At 33.3% G+C, this 23656-nt stretch overlaps 2 protein-coding genes across 5 annotated transcripts in view; one reads left to right on the forward strand and one right to left on the reverse strand.

Moving 5' to 3' along the window:
• Window positions 1-23656, reverse strand: part of LOC143240918 (annexin A13-like) — a 69706-nt gene that overhangs the window by 14460 nt on the left and 31590 nt on the right. For all 4 annotated transcript variants that reach the window (XR_013022045.1, XM_076484167.1, XM_076484165.1 and 1 more), the window contains exons 2-7: window positions 13396-13471; window positions 12033-12127; window positions 7187-7300; window positions 6691-6741; window positions 2715-2748; window positions 1259-1407 (exon numbers count right to left, since the gene is read on the reverse strand). Coding sequence is in view for 3 of the 4 variants with exons in the window: in XM_076484165.1 (XP_076340280.1) it covers window positions 1259-1407; window positions 2715-2748; window positions 6691-6741; window positions 7187-7300; window positions 12033-12127; window positions 13396-13471 (519 nt within the window). In the remaining variant the exon portion in view is untranslated. The remainder of the gene's footprint in view (window positions 1-1258; window positions 1408-2714; window positions 2749-6690; window positions 6742-7186; window positions 7301-12032; window positions 12128-13395; window positions 13472-23656) is intronic.
• On the forward strand, window positions 4507-6196 carry LOC143238758 (gamma-butyrobetaine dioxygenase-like). Its single transcript, XM_076479272.1, has one exon. It carries the CDS (start codon window positions 4569-4571, stop codon window positions 5988-5990), a length of 1422 nt encoding a protein of 473 aa, XP_076335387.1. The 5' UTR covers window positions 4507-4568; the 3' UTR covers window positions 5991-6196.

Raw genomic sequence — 23656 nt, forward strand, 5'->3', positions numbered from 1 at the left:
TTTCTTTCCGAACTTCGTCTATGCGTATATGAGTCTGTAGTACGCAGCCGCTGATATGTATTTCCTATCACCTAACGTGAAGAATGGCGTCCATCTAAGAACCTTTCATCGTACAATAAAACATCATTTTTAGCATTCTGGTGACGTGATAAAACATTCTTAAACTGAATTCTGTGTTATTATTTATATCATTAAGGAGTAGCTAGGACACAGTTATTGTAGATTGCGTTCATTTTAACACATTTTAGACTTATGGATCTTTGCACCTGAATCCTAGATTTGTGTAACAGCCTTTGAAATAGTTGGATTTCACTCTTGTAGAAGTTCCGCCTTATATTTGTATATGTTGTTATAGAGGAGCAGTTCTAGTGATTTTTGGTATAAAATATTTCATTTCTTATGTTTGTACGACTCAACGCAATTTCCAAAAGTTATGAGACTAAAGAAGACCTTGACTTCTCTTTATGATACCGTAACATGGTAATCTCAAATGTGCTCTCAATATGTATCAGGATTCTACACTGCATTTCAATATACACTCCAAGTAACCATGATACAGACACTGGCTACATGATACAGACACTGGCTGATTTCATACTTCTTCAGAAAAGAATTTTGTACATTACCCAATTAAAGAAAACCATTTGGTCAAATAGACATGTAAGAAATAGGTTTTATCACTTCATTGTACACTTTTCATCTTAGCCAATAAATATGACACAATACGGATAAGGAATACACGCTGAGACTAAATATGTATTATATATTAAAATTCTAAGAGCTGAAGAACACATTTAAGGTTACGAAGATTTCTCAAATTGATCACCAACATTGTAGGACGCTAATAATGAATAAATATTTCATGCTAAGTATTACACTGTAGGTTTTTACAGTGACAGTTATTTTATAGGAGATAACTAATACCTGCTAACATTAAGCAGATTTTCATGTTAAATATTGCAATGATAAGAACGGGTTTCGTCGTAGAAACCATGAAATATATACTTAATAAATTTGATTCTTTATAGCAAATTATGCAGTGCTTGAACCAGTATTAATTTGAAAAGGTTTCAATAATGTTATCAAATTTGTTCTTTTGAAATAATGTTACAACAAATTAACCTCCTTATATCAATACTCTTATCGAATACCTAAGGAACAAAATGAAATATTTATTTTAAATCATATAATTATTGTAATACGATTTTACTACCTTTCCTCATCTGACCATAAAACAAGTAAAAAGCTAGTCACTTACTCTTGCTAAGTCTAAGGCATCTTTCTCTGCCAGTTCTAGGTCTGGATCAGCGTTAGGCTCTCTCCCATATATTAATAAAGCTTTAATTAAAGGTCGTATTCCTTCATTCACTTTGCTAAGTAAGTAGTCATCTAAATCCTTGTTATATTCTGTAAATAACTTCGTATATTAAAGACAGAATATAATCAATTAATTTATAAGAAAAAATAAGGCCTGAAAGAAAGATTACTGTTCAATAAGAGCATATAAGAAAGATTACTGTTCTATAAGAGGCACATGAGAAAGATTACTGTTCTATAAGAGGAACATAAGAAAGACTACTGTTCTATAAGAGGAACATAAGAAAAATTACTGTTCAATAAGAGCACATAAGAAAGATTACTGTTCTATAAGAGACATAAGAAAGATTATTGTTCAATAACAGGCACATGAAAGATAATTAAATAAGTAACTTTATTATGATCTGGATCTTTCTCAAGGTGAAGCTAGCCCAACCCTAATAATGGCACAGAATATTCTCACTTGTGATTTGGTGATTCCCTTTTCATATCGTTTATCTACCAACGTAGAAAGACTCTACCGTTTTGCGTATGTGCAGTTACATTTATGTTGGTAAAATCTGACGATTCCACATTATTTCAACAATAATTTAAACTGCATATAGGGTATTCTTAATCGCTGTTTATTTCATACCTTTACTTGAGCATTTAAGGATATACAGACTTTGAAATAATACTAATATGCTTATAAACTCGAAAATAATCGTCTCTGTCTCTGTAAAACAGCATTCATTCCACACCAAAAGTCGATGATGGCATTTTATGTTGATCTAAACTACCAATGGTGTCACGTTCTACTTTGATTTAGTATTAATATTCATTAAATCATTTATATTAAAAATGCAGGTGTTCACCCGTTCTTATCGATTCATAATTCAGTTTCCAACAAACTCAACACGCGACTACCAAATAAAGTACAATTTAATTTAGGAGGTTTGACAGATATTATAATTTAAACTTTCTTAGTCGTTTCTCTGGCGCGAATTTCACATTTAAAGACGTAAAAACTGTTTATCGACTAAGCGGTTAAAAGTTTTACAACACTGATATTTTGAATTATTGCTTGATCTTTTCATCAGTGGGGTGTCTCTCTTTTCATCAGCGGGATGTCTCTTGAGCAAGTAGCTTCGTTAAATAACTAACAAACAAAACAAAATTGCTACAAGAAGGTATAGAAAGGTCAAAATGTCATCTTGCATTTTCGACATCAAGTTAAGTGGCCCTAACTACGAGACAAGCTTATAAGTTTGAAAAAACAACAACATATTTCGTTCTTATTGAAGTGAAATAACATAAATAAATCACTATATTTTGAGTACATGCGAATTAATAAATAAACGAGAGCTATGAATAAGTAAAGAAAATAAGGTAAAAAAGCTTGTTTAAAATACACTTACTGGTTTTAAATAGTTCGTGCACATCTTTCAAGTCCTGCAAAATCGAAAAATAGTGAAAGTTAATAGGAAAAAATAATTTGAAACAACCTAAAATCTTGCAGCTTGAAACAAGCAATTGCTACAATTTTCATACTAGAATAATAATTTTATAATCCTTATAAGCCGATGGCTCTTTAGCCGAAATACTTTACGTCTATTAGTTTCAGTACTTAAAGTGTGACAAATTTATCAAGAACTTGTAGAATTGGGCAACGACCTTAGTTAAGAGATTGAAATAAAGATATCCCGTCATGCATTACGTTGTGTACGTGCTATGTAACAACTTCGTCAGTTCAACAAATCTAGTCATATAAATATTTGCATGTCTTGCAGTTTTTAAAAAAGACTATTTCCCAAAAGCTTTTATCATTAGATAAGAGATAAGGCTTAACTGCTTCAAAAAGTAAAAGCCTTCTTTTAAAAATATAGGACTAATAATTGCCTCACTTGTTTTCACAGCTAACTATATTTTTAAATAAAGTTTACTGCAAAACTTTTGCCCTATTTATATTTCATATTTTAGGAAGAGGCTTTTTACCTCTGTGAAGCTTATTTAATTTAAACTATCTGTGACATCAAAGAAATAATTTAACTTAACCAGAAATGACCTGACATATTAATCAGAGCTATATCTTATAGATGTATAGAGGTTTTATTAATTATGTAACATGTCGCTGCTCAAAGTTTGTGATTGCAGATATTAAAAATAACGTTTCTCCCAAATTTAAATTAGATGTAATTATACAGGATAATGAAATAAATAATACGTAACTGATAATTTGGTCTTGGTTTATTCTACTAGCTTAGTGGTATTTTCTAACATCCTCGGTAAAAATGTTTTGTTAAGTTTGAGCAAATAACGTCGTCGAGCTTTATCTAAGATATAGATTCAGTTCGTTTAAGATCGGGTGAGGTCTAGAGGTTCAGATTGGTGTGTCGGACTATGGATCTGAGGGTCCCAAATTCGTGGCTCATTCCTGCAAAATCACGCTTTGTACTTTGGGGCATTAGATGTGCTCTTAGAGAGTTGATCAAGTCTCATGATCAGAGTAGCCCAAAAGTTGGCGGTGAGTGTTTAACTATGTTTGTTGTCTCTCTTCTATCAATTAAAAACTAAGGATGGGTATTTATGGACAGTCCAATGCGTAGCTTTGCGTAAAATGTTTGAAACAAACTAGAACTAATATCTTTTGATCTATCTTAGGAATATGTACTTAATGTTCGTTTTAATCGTATAAGAAACGTATTATTAAAATTGCAGTCAAAATAAAAATTTTAATTACTAAAACTTATAGAAATATTCAAAACGCATTCCTTATGAGTTCAATGCCATTAATTTCGTATCAGTTTCATATTTTTAAATATTTAAAAATACAGCAATATAAATAATTTTGGTCCTCAACCTAAGTTCTTTATCATTATGTCACACATTAAATGCCCATTAAGTGGCACAGCGGCATGTCTGCAAACTATAAACCGGGTTACGGGATCTATAGTGGGCAGAGCGCAGATAGCCCATTGTGAAGCTCTGTGCTTAATTCCAAACAAACAAGCAAACACACATTAAGATGTTGATTATTATCATATTTCAAACAGCGCAGGGATCATCGTATACCCGCCATCTTGAAGTGTTTTATAACGTGTGAAGGCCGTTAAGGTCAAAGTTTGAATCATATTTTTAAATATTCAGTAGCTACATGAACAAAAGTGCATTCACATTGCGCGAGTCTTAACTTCAGCGGTTCTTGAAGGTCATGGACATTGGATTATATCAAAAGAAAAAGAGTGAACATGTAGTAAGTATTTTCATCGTCTATGACACAAGTCCAAAGTTTCTCAGAGAGATTACAACTGTTTAATGTACTTTCAAGTAGTGTTTTTATTTCCATACTGAGATTCATCATGCAACGGTTTGTATCTCAGGTTTTTCGTCGGCTAAAACCTACAAGCCCTACTTTAACGTTGTACCAAGCACAAGTCTTGAGTATCGGCGTCTCCATTAAAAATGCCAGACCAAAGTCAACTGGAGTTAAAATTACCGAGGTTTTGCACGTCCATGACAGTCAGTTACGAGTAGTTTTTAACGACAACAACACGTGTGACTTTTCAAATATTTGGCTTCGTGACAGCTGTTTATGCCCTAAATGTGTCCATCCAGAAACTCGTCAAAAACTCATAGACGTCACTTCGTTGGACATTAATATCCAGCCTTCAAAGTTCTACATTAAAGGAGCTGATAAATTAGAAATTGAATGGCCACCTTTGGGAAAAGAGAAAAAACATACGAGTGTCTTCTCTGCTGATTGGTTGCACGAATTTCTTCCTATTAAGACAAGTGGTGAACATGAGTTGATTCAACCAAGAAATAATATGTACACAAGAAATAAACCTCAACGAATTTTGTGGAATAAAAACCCAATAGAAGAAACAGAAGTGAGCGTAGAGTATTCCGACCTAATGGAAAGCAAGTCAACTTTAAAACAAACCGTTAAACTGTTGCTCACTTATGGTATAGCTTTGGTTAGAGGTGTACCTATAAAGGTAAGTCAAACAGTGGAAGTTGGCAAGAGATTTGCCTGTGTCCGTGAGTCAGTCTATGGAGTCTCGTCTCACATCATACAGAACCTACATCCTGATGCTCATCTAGGATCTACTGGAAGAGAACTTGAACCACATACAGATCTTGCCTACAGAGAACGATCACCAGGAGCTCTTCTTCTCCATTGTCTTCATTCGACTGATCCAGATATTGTAGGACAAGATAAGGCAAGAGGAAAATCTTCGTTCGTTGATGGTTACTCGATAGCAGAGTGGTTAAGAGAAAATCACCCTGATCACTTTACTGTTCTCTGTTCCACACCTGTTCTATTCTCTCACTTTGACGCAGAACGGGATAGATGGTACAGAGCTGAGTGGCCCATTATTACTACTGACAAAGCAGGAGACATCCAGGAAATCCATTATAGTGGATTTTCTTTTCGAGCACCTTTACTATCCGTAGAGAAAACGAAAGCATTCTATTCAGCCTACCAGACATTCTCAAGTAAGATTGCAGACTTTTCAATGTCTTGGACCCTGTATCTTAAACCAGGAGACTTAGCAATATTCCATAACCGTAGGATTCTTCACGGTAGGGAGAGTTTTGATCCCAACAAAGTTTTTAGGTTTCTGCAGGGATGTTACGTTGATTGGGATGAACTGGAAGCTTTGTACGAGCATCTCCATGTCAACGTGTAATACTTATTACTAAAAACATAATTAATTAACTATTTTTAATTATGTTGCTTCGTATACCTTAGTAAATTAGTGTATTTGTTCATATGTATAATAGAACGTTATTGAATAGCATTTCTGCTTACAACATGTCAGTAATATATTTTTTAAGTATTTGTAAGTCAAAGGTAGAAATCACTCTGAATAAATATAACGTTTTATTTGACAAAGTGCTGTACGTATGTTGGTTTTTAAACACGTGTTTTCTTTCGAATCTCAAGCAGTGATATTTTATAACAAAGTATTAGTTTATAAAGCCGCTTCAAGTGCAAAAAATAAGGCTGACATTGTGGTAGTACTGTCCATCATTTGGCTAGAAAAACCTACAAAATTCCAAACACTAACTGCGGTTAGTGACAACAATCTGGACATTATATATATATATAGTTTACGGTGCTAATTTTTAAGGTGAGGTTAAAGTTGACATTTTGAAAGTAGAATCTATAATATCGTAAAGATAACCTACAAGAATCCAAACACTGTCTGCAGATTCACACCGCTAGAAACCAGGCTTCAATACCCGTGGTGGGCAGAACAATAGCCATTGTGTAGCTTTGTGCTTAATTCCAAACAGATAAATTGACTGCTAGGCAGAATCGAAAGCAGCAGTTTGGAAAATATACGTAAATTTCATTTATACTCTGACTGCATAATTGAAACGTACCGTGCCAGTCTGGAGGCAAAGAGTTTCGACAATACATTTTTCATCAACACCCTGTAAGAGAACGAAACACTTATTACACGAACACACAAAGAGAAACAAAAACATTCATACGTTTTCTACATTTAAGCACTATTAAAAATTAAAAAAAAACATCCGATATTACGACCGCTTAAAATTATTAAATGTTATACGATGGAATTTTTTCTAGTTCTTATTAACACTATGAAAGTAAAGGCAACCCAAAAATGGTCAAATTATTCCTTGATATTTTAACAACTATAATAATAATTATGTTCATTTTGAAATGAATTTATGAACCTCTCTTTATAAAACTTCTATTTCGTTAAAGTGTTTATAATTACTATTTATTTCATGAAGCTGATTTATTTGAAACACTATTCAGTTTGCTGAAAATATTTGCTAAGGGCTTTTTTATGAACTATACACACTTGTAAGTACATGACATGTTTTTCGGTACAGATAACAAAATAGATACCTTGATTGCGTTATACAAACAGTCTATTTGTTGTTCTGTATGTGACTTAAGCAACGCTAGACACGTGTCCTCAAACAAGCCTCCAAGTTCTTCTTTTAGTTCTTTCACCAGTGACTTTCGAAGAATAAAAAATAATATCTACATATATGCTTCTATTTGACAAACAAAGTTTCTGTTTCAAAGTTTATTTCAATTTTAAACATAACTTTTTGTTGAGAACTTTGGCTGTAAATTGTTTTGACTGTTTTTTTCATATTTGAATTTCACATTAATGTTGAGTACAGACTTTGTTTAGAGATTTACGACATCATCAAATTCTAATCCATAGTTACTTAGGCACTGATTACACAGTCAGTAATCTGGTTGAAGTGAAGAAGTACGACTAATTGGTCTGAATAAGCAGTAATCTACAAACAAGGGTTAAGAATTTTGTCACCAAGCGCTGGTCTAAACAAAACTTGTGTAGTACCGCCAGCTCATTTAACATTGAAGAAAAATGTGCAATTTTACGGATGACATGTAAAAAACATTTTGCATTCTAGTACTCGAGAATCTCTATCATACACTCTGTGCACACTCGAATTGTAAGCTTATTTATTCGCAGAGAAACTAATTTTACTTGCGTCAGTAACAATCCTGTTATGAGACAAAAACAATACTATGATATATCATAATTCGGCAGGCATTAATAAAGAAAAACATCAATTATGCTATCTACTATTCGAGGCATAAAAGTTTATGGTCTATAAATATCAAATTTGTAGATAAAAAAAAGAAAGATTTTTTTTAATTTTAACCCCGTAAAACTCTTATGTTCATTAGTTTGTTTAAAATAAAGAAACTGGTTGTAAGTGCACTGCGTTTTCGAAGTTATCAACCAATTAAAACAAAGCTACCTCTAACACATACTTTATAGGACTACACAGTTGCCCGCCATACAATCATTTGATTCTAATTATTAAATGAAATTCTGAGAAAGGCTATTCCTTCTGTAGTGGGAGAGACCAGGAATCTGTTCTGTTAAAAAAGCTTGTGTGATATACATTTTTACTGGAACACCCCGTTAGATTATTTGAATGATTTCAAGAGCGGTAAACAAGTTATTGTCACTTCCATGCAGGATTCACTTAGTGTATTAAAGGTTAAAAGTGTATTTAGAAAATTGTTATATTTCTATTTATCAAATGTATTTCATATCTTATTATTTTAGTATTATTAGAAATGTCCTTCTCTGACATTATATGTTATTACAGATGTCCTTCTCTGGCATTATGTGTTATTACAGGTATCTCTATTATGCCTCTAAATTCTGACTTTTGTTAGTGTCTTTGTTTCTCTGATATACCAGAGTCCACATTCATTTATAAGGCCCACGCTAGTACAGCGGTATGTATAGGGATTGACAACGCTACCATTAGGGGTTCGATTCCGTTCGGGGAGGCTCACTAGATAGCTCGATGTGGCTTTGCTATAAGAAAATACTCACATATTGATAGAATATCTTGTGATATGGAAGAATATGACTAGGTCTCTCCAACCCTTTTTTTAATATTAGTATTCTTTATTTACTTATTTATCAATGATTAACGGTCTCTATTTCAAGGAAAGCTATTGTGATATATTTTCTAATCCTTGGACTCAGCAGTTTCTATGTTACAAACATCATTCGTTCTAATGATTACGTAGTCTATAATTTCTATTTTTGCACTGTTGAATTAGGTTCATTTATAGTATTATAAATTTGTTCGTTCTGAAGACTATAATGTCCATATTTACACCCTGAGGTTAGGTTGAATTATCGGTCACTGTATGTTTCCTGTAAACTCCTGTGGTATGTGTGTAACCGTTAGGACTAAGAAAGAGATTTTGTTATCTTCCACTATTGTTACTCGTATTGCTGGGTGTTGTTTTTATATAGGGTGACTCATTAATTGTGAATTCTAGTCTATGGAACTACACCTTCGAAATGTTCCATTTCTAATGTTTATAATATTTATAATCAAGTTGGAAATAAGATGCGTGAAAACAGAAAGTTGAAAGTTCTATTGTCGTGCAGATTGTTAACTTAATGAGTTGTTTGTGAGATTTTGATGAAGTATTACAAAAGTAAATACGTTAATAAACTGGTTGAATACACCGAAGGTATTCACTGTATTTTGTGAAGTTGTAGTAATTGTTTTTATTATCTCTGTTGTGAAGTTGTAGTAATTGTTTTTATTATCTCTGTTATCTGTTATTATCTATTACACGTCTATTATCTTTATAATCTAGACTGAATTTTTAACACATAAGAGTGTTTTACTAGTTTGTGGTCATATCATATCTACAAGATATCTAGCTAAGGGGTAAACACCTGCAACTAACTATATGATGGAGAGATTAACCTTGTTTAGACATTTCTTGTAAACTATAGATGTGTGGGGTGCTGCTGTGGGTTAGTGTTAATTTTGGTACACTATAGATGTGCGGGTTGCTGCTCTGACGCACTGTTAATTTTGCTAGAATATAGATGTGTGGGTTGCTGCTCTAAGGTACTGTTAATTTTGGTACACTATGAATGTGTGGGATACTATTAATTTTGGTACACTATAGAGGTGCTGCTGTGAGGTGCTGTTAATTTTGGTAAAATATAGATATGTGAGGTGCTGTTAATTTTGGTAAAATATAGATATGTGAGGTGCTGCTGTGGGGTGCTGTTAATTTTGGTACACTATAGATGTATAAATTGCTGCTGAGGGGAACTGTTAATTTTGGTAAAATATAGATATGTGAGGTGCTGCTGTGGGGTGCTGTTAATTTTGGTACACTATAGATGTATAAATTGCTGCTGAGGGGAACTGTTAATTTTGTTTGACTATAAATGTGTGAGGTCCTGTTACTTATTTGACTGTTTCTATTCCAAGTTTTTATGTTGTTGTTTTAGGATATGACTAATCCCATGTTTTTATGTTGTTGTTTTATGATATGGCTAATCCCATGTTTTTACGTTGTTGTTTTAGGATATGACTAATTCCATGTTTTTATGTTGTTGTTTTAGGATATGACTAATTCCAAGTTTTTATGTTGTTGTTTTAGGATATGACTAATTCCAATTTTTTATGTTGTTGTTTTAGGATATAACTACTTCCATGTTTTTATGTTGTTGTTTTAGGATATGACTAATTCCATGTTTTATGTTGTTATTTTAGGATATGACTAATCCCATGTTTTTATGTTGTTGTTTTAGAAAATGACTAATTCCATGTTTTTATGTTGTTGTTTTAGAAAATGACTAATCCCTTTCTATTTATTATCAACTTGGTTAAACTTAATCTCTTTTTTGGAATTTAACTATTTATTCCTCATGATTTTATCAAAACGTTATTATCTTTGTTTGGAAAGAACTTCAAATTTACAAGGGAACATTTTTGTTGTTGTTAGGACGAAATGGTTTATATTTTATTGGCTTATGGATTGTAGCCTTTATTTTGAACCGAAATTCTTCTTTCATCTATTTAAAGTTGAAGCTATAACTTGTTATGTGTTAGGACGAAGTTTAGTCCTTTCCTTGACACTTTCATAGCGATTAATGGCGCCCTCTAATGGCTCAGCGGCAAGTCTATTGTTATAGGCTCTACCCTAAAGTCTTCTAATTCTAAAATCTTTGTTTCTGTACCTTTGTTAGGCACAGGATGGATAGATCAACGAGTACTTTTGTGTTTAAAAACAATCAAACTGTTAATAGTCGTTAAAACATTATTCGCGAGTGGGGCGAAAGGGATAATCTATATCCCCGAACACCCCAATTGGGAAATTGGAATACTTTTCCTCAAAATTAAATACCTGCCATAGTTTTTTTGTTTTTTGTCGTTTACTTAAGTTTATTCTTATGCATTTAGGCTCGTTTGTAGTACTAAAAGGTTTCTTGTTTCGAGGATCGATAATTCAATTTAGTTTATCTGAATTTCTTATATGTAAATTATTGGTAAGAAATTTGGAAAGCTGTCTTGTGCTGATGGTATGAAGTTTGGCAAGCTATGCTTGTGCTGATGGTTTGTATGTTTTCTGTTGCACCATTTGTGTTCAGATAAACACCGTTTGTGTTATTCTGTGTTTTGTGTGTTATTTATATAGTTGTATTCGATTCTATCTTGGAGTAAGTAAGGCTTTATTATGTTTCTGAGGGGTTGGTATAGCCTTATGAATAAGGCACTCGACTCGTAACGTGAAGACTGTGGGTTCAAATCCAATCACTGAGGGATATAATTTGACGGTCAATTCCATTATTCGTTGGTAAAAGAGTATTTCAAGAGTTGGTGGTATGTGATGTAGACTTGTTCCTTCCCTCTAGTCTGAAACTGCTAAATTAAGGACGGTTAAAACAGCTAATCTTTCAAACCAACAGAAATCAAGTTTCTGAGTTTCAGACTTTGACTTCAAAAGATGTTTATAGCTAACATGACTTTAAAGCATTTGTGAATCACGTTATGTTGTTTAGATTTATAGAGGAATACGAGAAATTATTTTGGCTAATTTATAAACGAGTCGTAAGTCTCTAAGTTCGTTACTAAGTTTTGTAAGATATAGGCTAGTGAGAATGATAGAAACAGATATCCAATCGTCATAACATTAGCGTACTTGTTTAATTCATAAACATCATTATCTTTTCGTATAATTGTAATTATCATAATATATTATCTCAGTTACTTAGACAAGTTTTAACCTTTTTTATATACATGGTTTTGAATAACTGTAATAATCAAAACACTTTTTACAGAATAAAAATACGAAAGAAAAAATGTGTTCCCTTCTTTACAAAGAAGGCGAAAGGAAAACAAAGGAAGATGTAAAATTAGGGTTTCGTTACCCTTTTATAAATAGTCTTGTATTGTTGTTTCATCTCTTGACGTTGATAGTTGGAATGACTCGTCAGTACTTCGATGATCACTCGTTCGTCACTTCCTGTACAAACAAATACAATACAATTATCTTCAAACTAATTTCTCTTTGTTGTTTTTTTCTTACAGGATATGAAATATCATAGTACAATCTGTTAACTTGAAGCTAGAGCCAGGATTTTGCTACTTACGTTGCAATAATATTCTGCCAAATACGTTGACATGACACAATATTTATCTGAAGTTGAAATTATTAGTAGTACTACTGACAATGTACGTGATAGAGGGTTTAATGAAAAAAACAAACAGTATAAAACAAAATTCAGTCCTCTGTCTGGAAACAATGTATTGTGCTTGAAAGAAGCTGTCTGTTTTATAGAAGTATATAAACTGACGAGTGTATAAATGACACAATAAATAAAGCTAAGAACATTAAGCAGGACAATCCAATAAAATGAAGTGTTGTGAGCCAATATTTTGGAGTGATTTTTTTTTCTGAAATTAAAGAATTAAGCTATACTGTACTTCGTCAAGTGCTTGTTAAATACCCCAACATGCAGTTATGAAATAAGACTTTACTGTAAGAACTAACAGAAAAGTTATATCATAAAAACATCAAATACTTTTGTGATGACGGGAAATCCACTTGAAATAAAACTTTATCTCAAGCCGGTATAGGTTTGGGTATTAAATTTTTTATTAAAATAAAGTATAGAACAACGTTTCGATCTTCTTAGGTCGTCTTCAGGTTAAAATCAAATATTTTGAACTATAAAACTTCGTAAGTCCAACTATTACAGATTCTCTGATTATTTAAATTACAAAATAAAGAACACAAGATAATTCAACTTTGTTCAATACTTCAGGTTTTCGATTTCTATGAGTTCAGCAATATCATTAAATTAATTCAGCTTTACAGGATTTTGCTGGCATAATAGTAAATATTTGAATGCTTTTTTTGTCTAATTAGATTTTTCTTACACTAATTTTTCAGTGAAAAATCAAAACTAAAACTGAACGAGATTCTAATCCACATTTCTGTTTCCTAAGCAGGGACCTAACCAACTTAAATACAGAGTTCGATTCGGCAGATATTCCAATATGAATTTGCTCTAGAATAAACAAACTGTTGAGTTATGCTAGCCGTCTTATAATCCTCAATTTCTTTTTAAGTATCATTTCATTCTCTTTGTATTTTAAAATATTAGTAAGATACTTACCTATTTTAAAATATTAATAAGATACTTACCTATTTTAAAATATTAATAAGATACTTACCTATTTTAAAATATTAATAAGATACCTATTTTAAAATATTAATAAGATACTTACCTATTCCTCTCATAGCTCTATGTAGTTTGGTTGCTGCTCTTTCGGCGTTGAAATTGGACACTCCATTGATCGTTCCCTAGAAATAATGCAAAAAAAAAACAAACGAACGTTGTCACATTCCAAAAGCACCTAAGCAAAAAATTATGTTATAACTTAAGAACATGTATCGCTTCTACTCTTGAGCTTGAGTAGAAATATAATATAAGAACCCTAGTAACGGCAAGCATAACTGATTTTCATGTTGAATCAATGGACTTCAGGTGTTTTAAATTTTCATTCATTTCTGATGTATATATGTTATATATATGTATATACTTTGTAAGGCCCTGAATGTCAAATAAACTGCCTATACATCCTACTCATTTCAAACTTTAACCTGAGATAAAATACAGAAAAATGTATTATATTCTTAAAGATCTTAATGTGTACAAGATATCACGATTGTTTTAGGCCTTTGACTCAAAAACGTTTGTTATAAATGTATTTATTGTGTGTTCATTAACATGGAAATTGACCTAAAAGAAAGCTTTATTATGTATTGTTGTAACATTTTTTGTACACATCACATTATTCTTATTTAGAAATATGGCGAAGTCCAACCCACTTAACGAAAGGCAAACAGTTTTATTTTTTCTACAGCATATTTTACAAGATCACTGAGCAGTAGCCCTAACTCACAAACAAAACCAAGCAGCTACTTGAAAATAACATAACTGTTATATCACTTAGGAAATTTTCCTTTAACTTTATATCTCTTTCTTCATTTTTTCTCTTTCCTTTAGATTTTCTTTTAATATCTTGTTTCTTTTATCTTAGATAGCTATCCATTGTTTCATTATTTTCAGTAAATTCTCAATCTTACTTCTTCCACACGTCGTCATCTTGAAGCTGTTCTCAATTATACTTTACTTTAAGCAGAATAATCCCACTCCTTACACCAAAATTGTAACGGTTGTTATCACTGGTAGATTTCATTTTTATTATTCAGTGAAAATAGTACCAGTTATTGTCCATTTAACGAAAAAAAATGTGTTTATTGCTCTGACCGCAATTACTACAAGCTCACTGTAGGCCTAACTCACAATTAAAACGAATCAGATATTTAATTTTAGAATTTACTCTTACATACGCAACATAAACGCAAAACTGACCGACACACTATCTAATTCAGTAATCGATCAACAACATCGATCAGATTCACTTCCTAACTAGTGTTTTATATTATTACAATATTTTCCACAAGTCTCAAGAAAATTCAATAGTATTGTGCATGTCTCATCAAATTTAGACATTCAGGGAACTTATAGGCGTCATACATAAGTAGTACTTTATGCCAAACAACCTTCGGCTCATGATACAAGGCCCAGCATGGCCAGGTGGGTTAAGGCGTGCGGCTCGTAATCTGAGGGTTGCGTGTTTGAATCCCCGTCATATCAAACATGCTAGCCCTTTTAGTCGTGAGGGCATTATAATGTGACGATCAATCTTACTATTCGTTGATAAAAGAGTAGCCCTAGAGTTGACGGTGGGTGGTGATGACTAGCTGACTTCCCTCTAGTCTTACACAGCTAGCGCAGATAGCCCTCGAGTAGCTTTGCGCGAAATTCAAAAATCAAACAATCATAATAAAAATATCAAAATTATGTTATTAAAACATAGTTCTCAATAATACATTCATATAGATTTAAAAAAAAATAAAATTTATCTTAGGAAATATTTTTATTACATAACATGTTTACAAAACTATTATGGATTATATAAAATCATTTCATCTTCTAAAGTACTAAGAAAATGTTAAATAAGTTATTTTTTCACTAATGTTTGCCGCACATTGAGAACATTCCATTAGCAAGAGCCCTTGGGTTTCGACAGCTCATTGTGTAGCTTTGTGCTTAATTCAAAACAAACAAACCTATAGCAAGAAAATATTTTAGACCAAGCTATTTTACAACGTTAGTAAAAACGAAATGCGTTTTTATTTTATTTTTTATGTAAAATAAAAATATGTATGCATTTGTTATTAGGTTTACATTTAATAATTTCACTTTACTTATACAATAGTGTTGTTTATTAACACAGATATTTAAGGGTAAACTCCAACGTTTAATTATAAGGTATAGGAATTTAAAAATGAGACTGTCTCTATTTTAAAACACAATAAAAAGAGTTACTTAATAATAATATACATATAAGCACGAATGTATCTATCTGTGTGTTTATTCATTATCCACGGCCACATCTTTAAAGATACAAACTCCAAACATGGGGTACAGGTGCAATTATGTGGATAAATAGCACAGACTAGTGATCGCTACCTCAGAGATCATTTTCAAGCTGCAAGTTAAGGCCAAAGAGACCAATACAACAATTTTTGCCAAACAGGACGACCAAATAGTCTGAAACGTAAAAGGCTGAATTATTTTATTAATGTCTAATAAAGAAGGCTATATATTAATTACGTTTCTTCTCTGTGTGAGGACTTCTTCTAATCACTCTATTCATGATCAATTATGTGTTTAAATTATTGAAAAAATGTTTCTGGAGTCTTCATTTGTGCTCTTTTTTTCTACACATATATAAATGCCTACTCTGTAACCCCCATTATAAAAACGCTGGTACTTTCTATAGAACATGCATCTACATTTTCTAATTAAATAGGCTTGCTTCAGACACAAATTCTGTTTTGCTTAGGTGTACTTGTAAGAGTCAGCTATACGATGACTTTACACAAACGTTTGATATCGGTAAATTTTCATTTACGTTGTGTTGTATCGAGAAGATTGTTTGTTTTGAATTTCACGCAAAGCAACACGAGAGCCATCTACGCTAGCCGTCCCTAATTTAGCAGTGTAAGACAAGAGGGAAGGCAGCTAGATTTTGTTTTCAATTTTGCGCAAAGCTACACAAGGGCTATCTGCGCTAGCAGCTAGTCATCATCACTCACTCTTAACTCTTGGGCAACCTTTTTACCAACGAATAGTGTGATTGGCCGTCACATTGTAACGCCCCCACGGCTGAAAGGGTAAGCATGTTTGGTGTAACGGGGATTCGAACCCGCGACCCTCGGATTACGAATCTAGTGCTTTAATCACCTGAACATGCCAGGCAGTAACGAAAAAAGAATAGATAAATTTTTCACACATGGTTTTAATCAAAATATTTTGTTACATAAATAAATCATTTTAATTTTCTTAACTAAAAATTCAGATTGATCTGGTTGGTTTAATCAAAACAACTCAGGAAATTTAAAGTCATTTTCATCTGAGGATCACCGAGTACTTCGCTAGTTTACTATATAAACATAAAGGTCCCCTATGGGACAGTAGTAAGCTTACACACTTTAAACACTGCAATTTAGAGTTCAGTTCCCCGCAAGAGTATGTTTGTTTGTTTGTTTTGAATTTCGCGCAAAGCTACCCGAGGGCTATCTGCGCTAGCCGTCCCTAATTTAGCAGTGTAAGACTAGAGGGAAGGCAGCTAGTCATCACCCTTCACTGCCAACTCTCGGGCTACTCTTTTTACCAACGAATAGTGGGATTGACCGTCACATTATAACGTCCTCACAGCTGAAAGGGCGAGCATGTTTGGTGCGACCGGGATTCCCCGCAAGAGAGACAGCAGACAAATCATTGTAGCTTTGTTCTAAAGCAAATAAACCGTCTACATAAAATAACATTTCAACGTCTTACTGCGTCATCATCACGAGCGAAATATTTTGCAAGAGTCAAAATATGTATATACTTTTTCTCAAAAATAGTATACGGTCACAACATCGATATGGTTTACTAAAATACACAAATATATTTTATTTTGTCGAAATATCCAAATAAATAACATATCACTGTAACATCAATATTTCTTTACACCGATTTCTCCCCGATGGCACATATGTATGTCTGCTGACTTACACTGTTATTAACCGAGTTTTATTTCTCATATATTATTTCTGTGACATCATTTAACGACACAGAAATTGGTTATGTTACGTGACACTAATTATGCACACGTCTCGAAATCAAAATAACAGTGAATAAATGTCTACCGTGACATTTCATTTTCAAAACAATGAATGAATATTTTACAACTAATAACTAATTAAATATTATATTAAACGAATTTAGCTCGTAAAGAATGTAACATCACTATACCGAAGAAAATCATTTCAAATTCATGTATTATAAATATTGATTTTTTTCTGCAAAAGATGTCAAGATGTTAGAAGACATCATCCAGCATATGATTAGTTTAGGTTACGCAGTAGAGAGGTGGTATAAAGTGTGTGGAACAGATGTTGTTTTCTTATAGTATTACAAGGTTCTTTTTTTTTATTTATTTAACCTTCCCAGGCTATAATTTCGCTCGTTTCGAATTCACGTCTTCAACACCTACATAATACATTTACAGATCATCAAACCGTACTTTGATCTCTACAGAGAAGAGTGATTTCTTCGAAGGAAACCTTAATGAAACAAAATAATAGTCATTAACTTTTACTGGCACTCAGACATTTCGATTGTCTTTAAAAAACGAGATATAAAACTGTAGCATTAAAAATAGGGCTCAATATATTTAATAAAACACCTCAGTGTAAGAAAAAGGAACGAGTAAACCAGAACCAGAATAATCCTGTTTCCCATATCTGTTACAAAATTTGTAAAGTAATAACAGTAATAATGGCAAATTCCTCTTAGCTTTATAGTGTGTTTTTTTTTACAGAAGGGCCCCGGCATGGCCAGGTGGTTAAGGCGTTCGACTCGTAATCCGAGGATTGCGGTTTTGACTCCCCGTCGCACCAAACATGCTCGCCCTTTCAGCCGTGGGGGCGTTATAATGTAACGGTCAATCTCACTATTCGTTGATAAAAGAGTAGCCCAAGAGTTGGCGGTGGGTGTCAATGACAAACTGCCTTCCCTCTATATTTACACTGCTGAATTAGGGACGGCTGACGCAGATAGCCCTCGTGTAGCTTTGCGCGAAATTCAAAATACATAATGGATTTTTATTAAGTATTTAGGTCGTGCATAAATACGCACACATAGAAACAATAGCAGATAGACTCCTACATAATACAATAAATTATTTTGACAAAAATTGTAGAAAAAATGAACTAGTAAAGGACCTAGACAGGTACTGTATACATGATAAGGATAGTCCTAAACTCCTTTCTCCAGTGAATTTATATTTTTTAAATAAATAAAGAAGTCCACCTATAAACTGGTCTCTACATTAGTTTAGGGGTTAACTGATAAACATTGAAAGGGTTTTTTAATGTAAATGCTTTATAGTTAATACCTAACTAATGAAAGTGCAAATTATTATGGAACTACAGAGAGAAATGATTTATTTGAACCAAGTGTATATGTAGACAGTGCATGGACATTGCCCTGAGAGGGGCCTAAGTGCGGGTTACTCTGGCCCTCGTGTAAAATTTATAAATACACTTGACAGTTGCTGAAACAAATACAAAGGAAGGAGGAAGAGGTTGATGAAACCTGACCCTCCTGGGTATATAAACATAAATACTCAAATACCTGTAAGAGAGAGCGAAGTATTAAGGTAAAAGTGATCTATGGTGTGACCTCGACAAATACCACGTGCATAATGAACATAGTCCTAAGTACCTCTCTCCTATGAATATATATTTAAGAAATAAATATTAAGCAGACCACCAAACACCAACGTTTAGATTCAGTGTTATATACATAGTTTATAAATATCTTTATATAAATAGATTAAAAAATAAAATAAAAATATTTTTTTTAAAAAAAGGATTGTAGACAATATATTGACATTGCCCTGAAAAGGGCCGGAGTACGTATGGGATACTCTGGCCCTCAAGCCCTACAACCTCATCATAGTAGCAACTGAGAATTGAAGTTAGGGATGGAGGAAGAGATCTTTTTACAACTGACCCTCCTGGATATAAAACTTTCAAATACCCATAAAGAAGAAGCGAAGTATTAAGGCTCACCACTGGGGGGCTCTGTCATAGTTAAAAACCAATATTCGAAAACGACGAGATGATTTTTAAAGTATTAAAATTATACGTTTATTTTTGAAACTAAAATAATCGCTGCATGTATCATTAGTATTACTATTTAACAAGTCTGAAAAACTTGAGTTTTAAAAGTGCTATGTAACTTAACATAATCACTGTTTATTATTTATGTTATATTTCTGTGCAGCATTATAGTGAAAACACTATTTCACTATAGTTTACAGAGCTAAAAACTGACAATTCTAATGAAAATTTATTAACTTCAAAAGAAATAAACTTGAAGATCATGGAAACAAAAAGAAAACTGATTTTTCTCACACATAGTTTAATCTTACATTAAAGGCATACTAATGTGGTGTTATAAGGAGCTTTGATTTTTCTAACGAGTAATCCGTAGAAAGTGTTATGCAGACTTAAACTGTGACTTATGGGTTCTGAAGAATGAAACTGACTGTATAATGTGACACTTATTTTATTTAATACAAAAACAATCTGACTGGATGTAATACTAAAGACAGTGCCTTTACTGGAAACTACAGATATATCTCTGATAAGGAGAAGAAAAGCCTGTTGAACTCTGGAGAAAAAAAAACGTTACATGACTGAGAAAACATGGCATTAGATACACAAAGGAATAATGTTATTCTTTTCAAGATGCGTTGTCTATTTGCGTCACTGTAGGCCATTCCTATATATATTGACAGATTCACTGTAGGTCATTCCTATATATATTGACACATTCACTGTAGGTAATTCCTATATATACTGACACATTCACTGTAGGTCATTCCTATATATATTGACACATTCACTGTAGGTCATTCCTATATATACTGACACATTCACTGTAGGTCATTCCTATATATATTGACACATTCACTGTAGGTCATTCCTATATATATTGACACATTAAGGTGACTATAATATCAAGGCACCAACTTGCGAACAAACAAAACCTCTTTACAACCACAGCCGAATAAAAAAAGTGTTTGTTTGTTCCTAGTTAAGCGCAGATTAACACACTGAACTACCTGTGCTCTTCTCTCCACGAGTATCGAAACCCAGTTTTTAGCAGTGAAAGTCCGAAGACACTGCTGAGCCACTGAGGTGAAACACAATTTATAAAAATGTGATAGAAATAAAAACAAGACTTTCAAACAACTACAGATTTCATTAGTTACAAAAAAAATAAATAAATCCATGCCTGGCAAAAACCTGATACGAATGTTAATATTAATATAATGTAAATATCGATACTGTTGATTTAAAGAAAAGTTAACAAAAAAAACTAAATAAACAAACACTCAGTGTTCCATAATTAAACCTGTTTTCAATACCACTAATAATATCAAGCAACAATCAGTAAAAAGTAATTGTTTGTTTGTTTGTTTTTGAATTTCGCACAAAGCTGCTCGAGGGCTATCTGTGCTAGCTGTAACTAATTTAGCAGTGAAAGACTTGAGGGAAGGCAGCTAGTCATCACCACCCACCGCCAACTCTTGGGCTACTTTTTTAACAACGAATAATGGGATTGACCGTAACATTATAACGCCCCCACGGCTGAAAGGGCGAGCATGTTTGGCTCGACGGGGATGCGAACCCGCGACCCTCAGTGCAAAAAGTAATTCTAACTAAATATTGTGAAATAAATCGTTTAAGGTTTGGTTTGAATTTCGCGCAAAACTACACGAAGGCTATCTGTACTAGCCGTCCCTAACGTAACAGTGTAAGACTAGAGAGAAGGCAGCTAGTCATCACTACCCACCGCCAACGTTTGGGCTACTCTTTTACATTATTACGCCCCAACGGTTGAAACGTCGAGCATGTTTGGTGTGACGAAACTCGTTTAAGATCAAAAAATGATTTTTATTAATAGTTAGACCACAAGATTAAAGGTTATATATCATGTGACTAGCTACTTTACATAATCTTTCACAACATTAATATTTGTACTTCAGTCCTGGAGAAAACTTGTGCCAGTTTCAAAATACGAACACTCGAGTTCAACGTGCTCTACCTAAAAGTTGAGTTAATGTTTTAATATAATGACAAATTAATAGATGGGCTAAACGATATAAGAAATAATAAATGAACTGTATACAATACCATAAAAAATGAAAATAGAATTCGCCATCTCACAACCTTACTCGCCAATAAAAAATGTTATTGCTTGTGTTCAACCATACAGAAACCTTTCCCACAAAATAGTGCACGTAAAACCATACGTGAATGGCCCAGTACATGATGGTAGCAGAGCGAAAGGAACACCTATCCGGTTGCTTGTTTGTAGTTAAGCACAAAGCTACCGATGGGCTATTTGTGCTGTGCCCACCACTAGTAACAAAACCCAGTTTCTGACGTTGTAAATCAGCAAACCTAGCGCTATGCTACTGCGGGCTCTTATTTCTTTCAACAACGTTCTACGTATCTACAAAAATTTATAATATGTGCATATATATATTACATAAAGAGATAGCAAATACATACCATGTTAATTTTCAGCTTAAATGCAAAAAAATATTTTCTTATGGTAGTAAAATACAGTTCCCCAATTTCTATTAAAAACGTGTTTCTATTTACGGGTTAAGAAAATATTTTACATAGAAGAGCAAACAACGTTTCGACCTTCTTCGGAATATATATAAATTATATATTCAAACATCTAATACCGCCCTCTACATTTCGACACACAGTTACACAACTCCTTTCAAACATGTGGTCAGCTTCCGGTCAGTTACCTCTTTCTTTGTGAACCTGACGATGACCGAAGAAGGTCGAAACGTTGTTCGCTCTTCTATGTAAAATATTTTCTCAACCCAAACGAGCCGTTTTTGCATATAAATTTCTCAACAAGTGGGTTTCTCGACATCACTGATTAGTCTCCCATCATGTTTTCGTTATATGCTCCCAGGTCACAAAAGCAAAGTTTGAAGAGAAAACTAGATTTTTTCCATTTACTTTAGGCATAAACAATTGGGAAATAATACTTTCTGCCCAGGAACAAGAAAAAGTAAACATTTTGTTACATAGTGTAATGTGTATAGGTTGCTCCTTACATAGCGTCCTCTTGCGCTTGACGTGACTACTATTATTCCACACAATCCCTGATACACTTAATGAGTTTTTCCTGCGTAGTATCAGAACTAATGTGCTGTTTGATATATCACGCTAGACATTCACACCACTTAAAATAGTATGTCATTAATAAGCAGCGTCAACTATATGTTCTTATTACGTATAGTGTAACTATTTTCAGAAAACCTTACCTTCATAGCTTCTTTGTTCTCTGAGTCCAGTGATATTTCAACAAGGTGTTAGTGAACGGATTACTTAAACTAAAAGCAGTCCACAAGCGGATCGGAAGTACGTTTACGGACTAAAATATGGGGTTTGAATCCCTGTTGTGGACAGAGTGCATATATCCTGTTCTGTATCTTTGCGCTGGACAAAATTCAAACTAAGCATATTTTAAAGCTGTCCTTCCATCCATTCAGTGTCATGACAAAGCTGTCATCAGACGTGTGACATAATTATTTAATGATATTAAATAGTATTTGTACAATTTGTTTTTTCAAAAATTGCAACAACAAGAAAATGTAAGATTCCCTATTAAGCCTCACAATCGATTAGTCTTTTAATGATTTGTTTGAAGTTAAACACAAAGTTATACAATGGGATACTTGTGTTCTGTCCACCATGTGTATTGAAATTTGGTTTTCTCGCGTTGGAAGTTCGCAGACACACCATTGTGCTACTTTGTTTGTTTTGTTTTTTTAATTTCGCACAAAGCTACACGAGGGATATCTGTGCTAGCCGTCCCTAATTTAGCAGTGTAAGACTAGAGGGAAGGTAGCTAGTCATCACCACCAACTTTTGGGCTACACTTTTACCAACAAGTATTGGGATTGACCGTAACATTATAACGCCCCCACGGCTGAAAGGGCGAGCATGTTTGGCGCGATGGGGATTCGAATCCGCGACTCTTGGATTAAGATTCGAACGGCTTAACACACCTGACTATGCCGGGCCCCTTCAGTTTCTAAAAACATTTAAAAAACACAAAAATAAGGAACTGAGGAAAATATATCTGAACAATAAAACAGTAAAATCCTTAGTCAACAGATGAGAAACAGAGTTACTGCTGCAAAGTCTTCACCAGAGATAACCAAAGGAAGTAATGTATTTCGCACGCCTTAACAAGCTTGGCCATGCCAAGCCCGTTGTGCTACTGGGAACGCTTTTAATGGACTTCAGTTACTACAA

The sequence above is a fragment of the Tachypleus tridentatus genome, chromosome 13 (genome assembly GCF_004210375.1).
Source record: "Tachypleus tridentatus isolate NWPU-2018 chromosome 13, ASM421037v1, whole genome shotgun sequence".
Taxonomy (NCBI): Eukaryota; Metazoa; Arthropoda; class Merostomata; order Xiphosura; family Limulidae; genus Tachypleus; species Tachypleus tridentatus.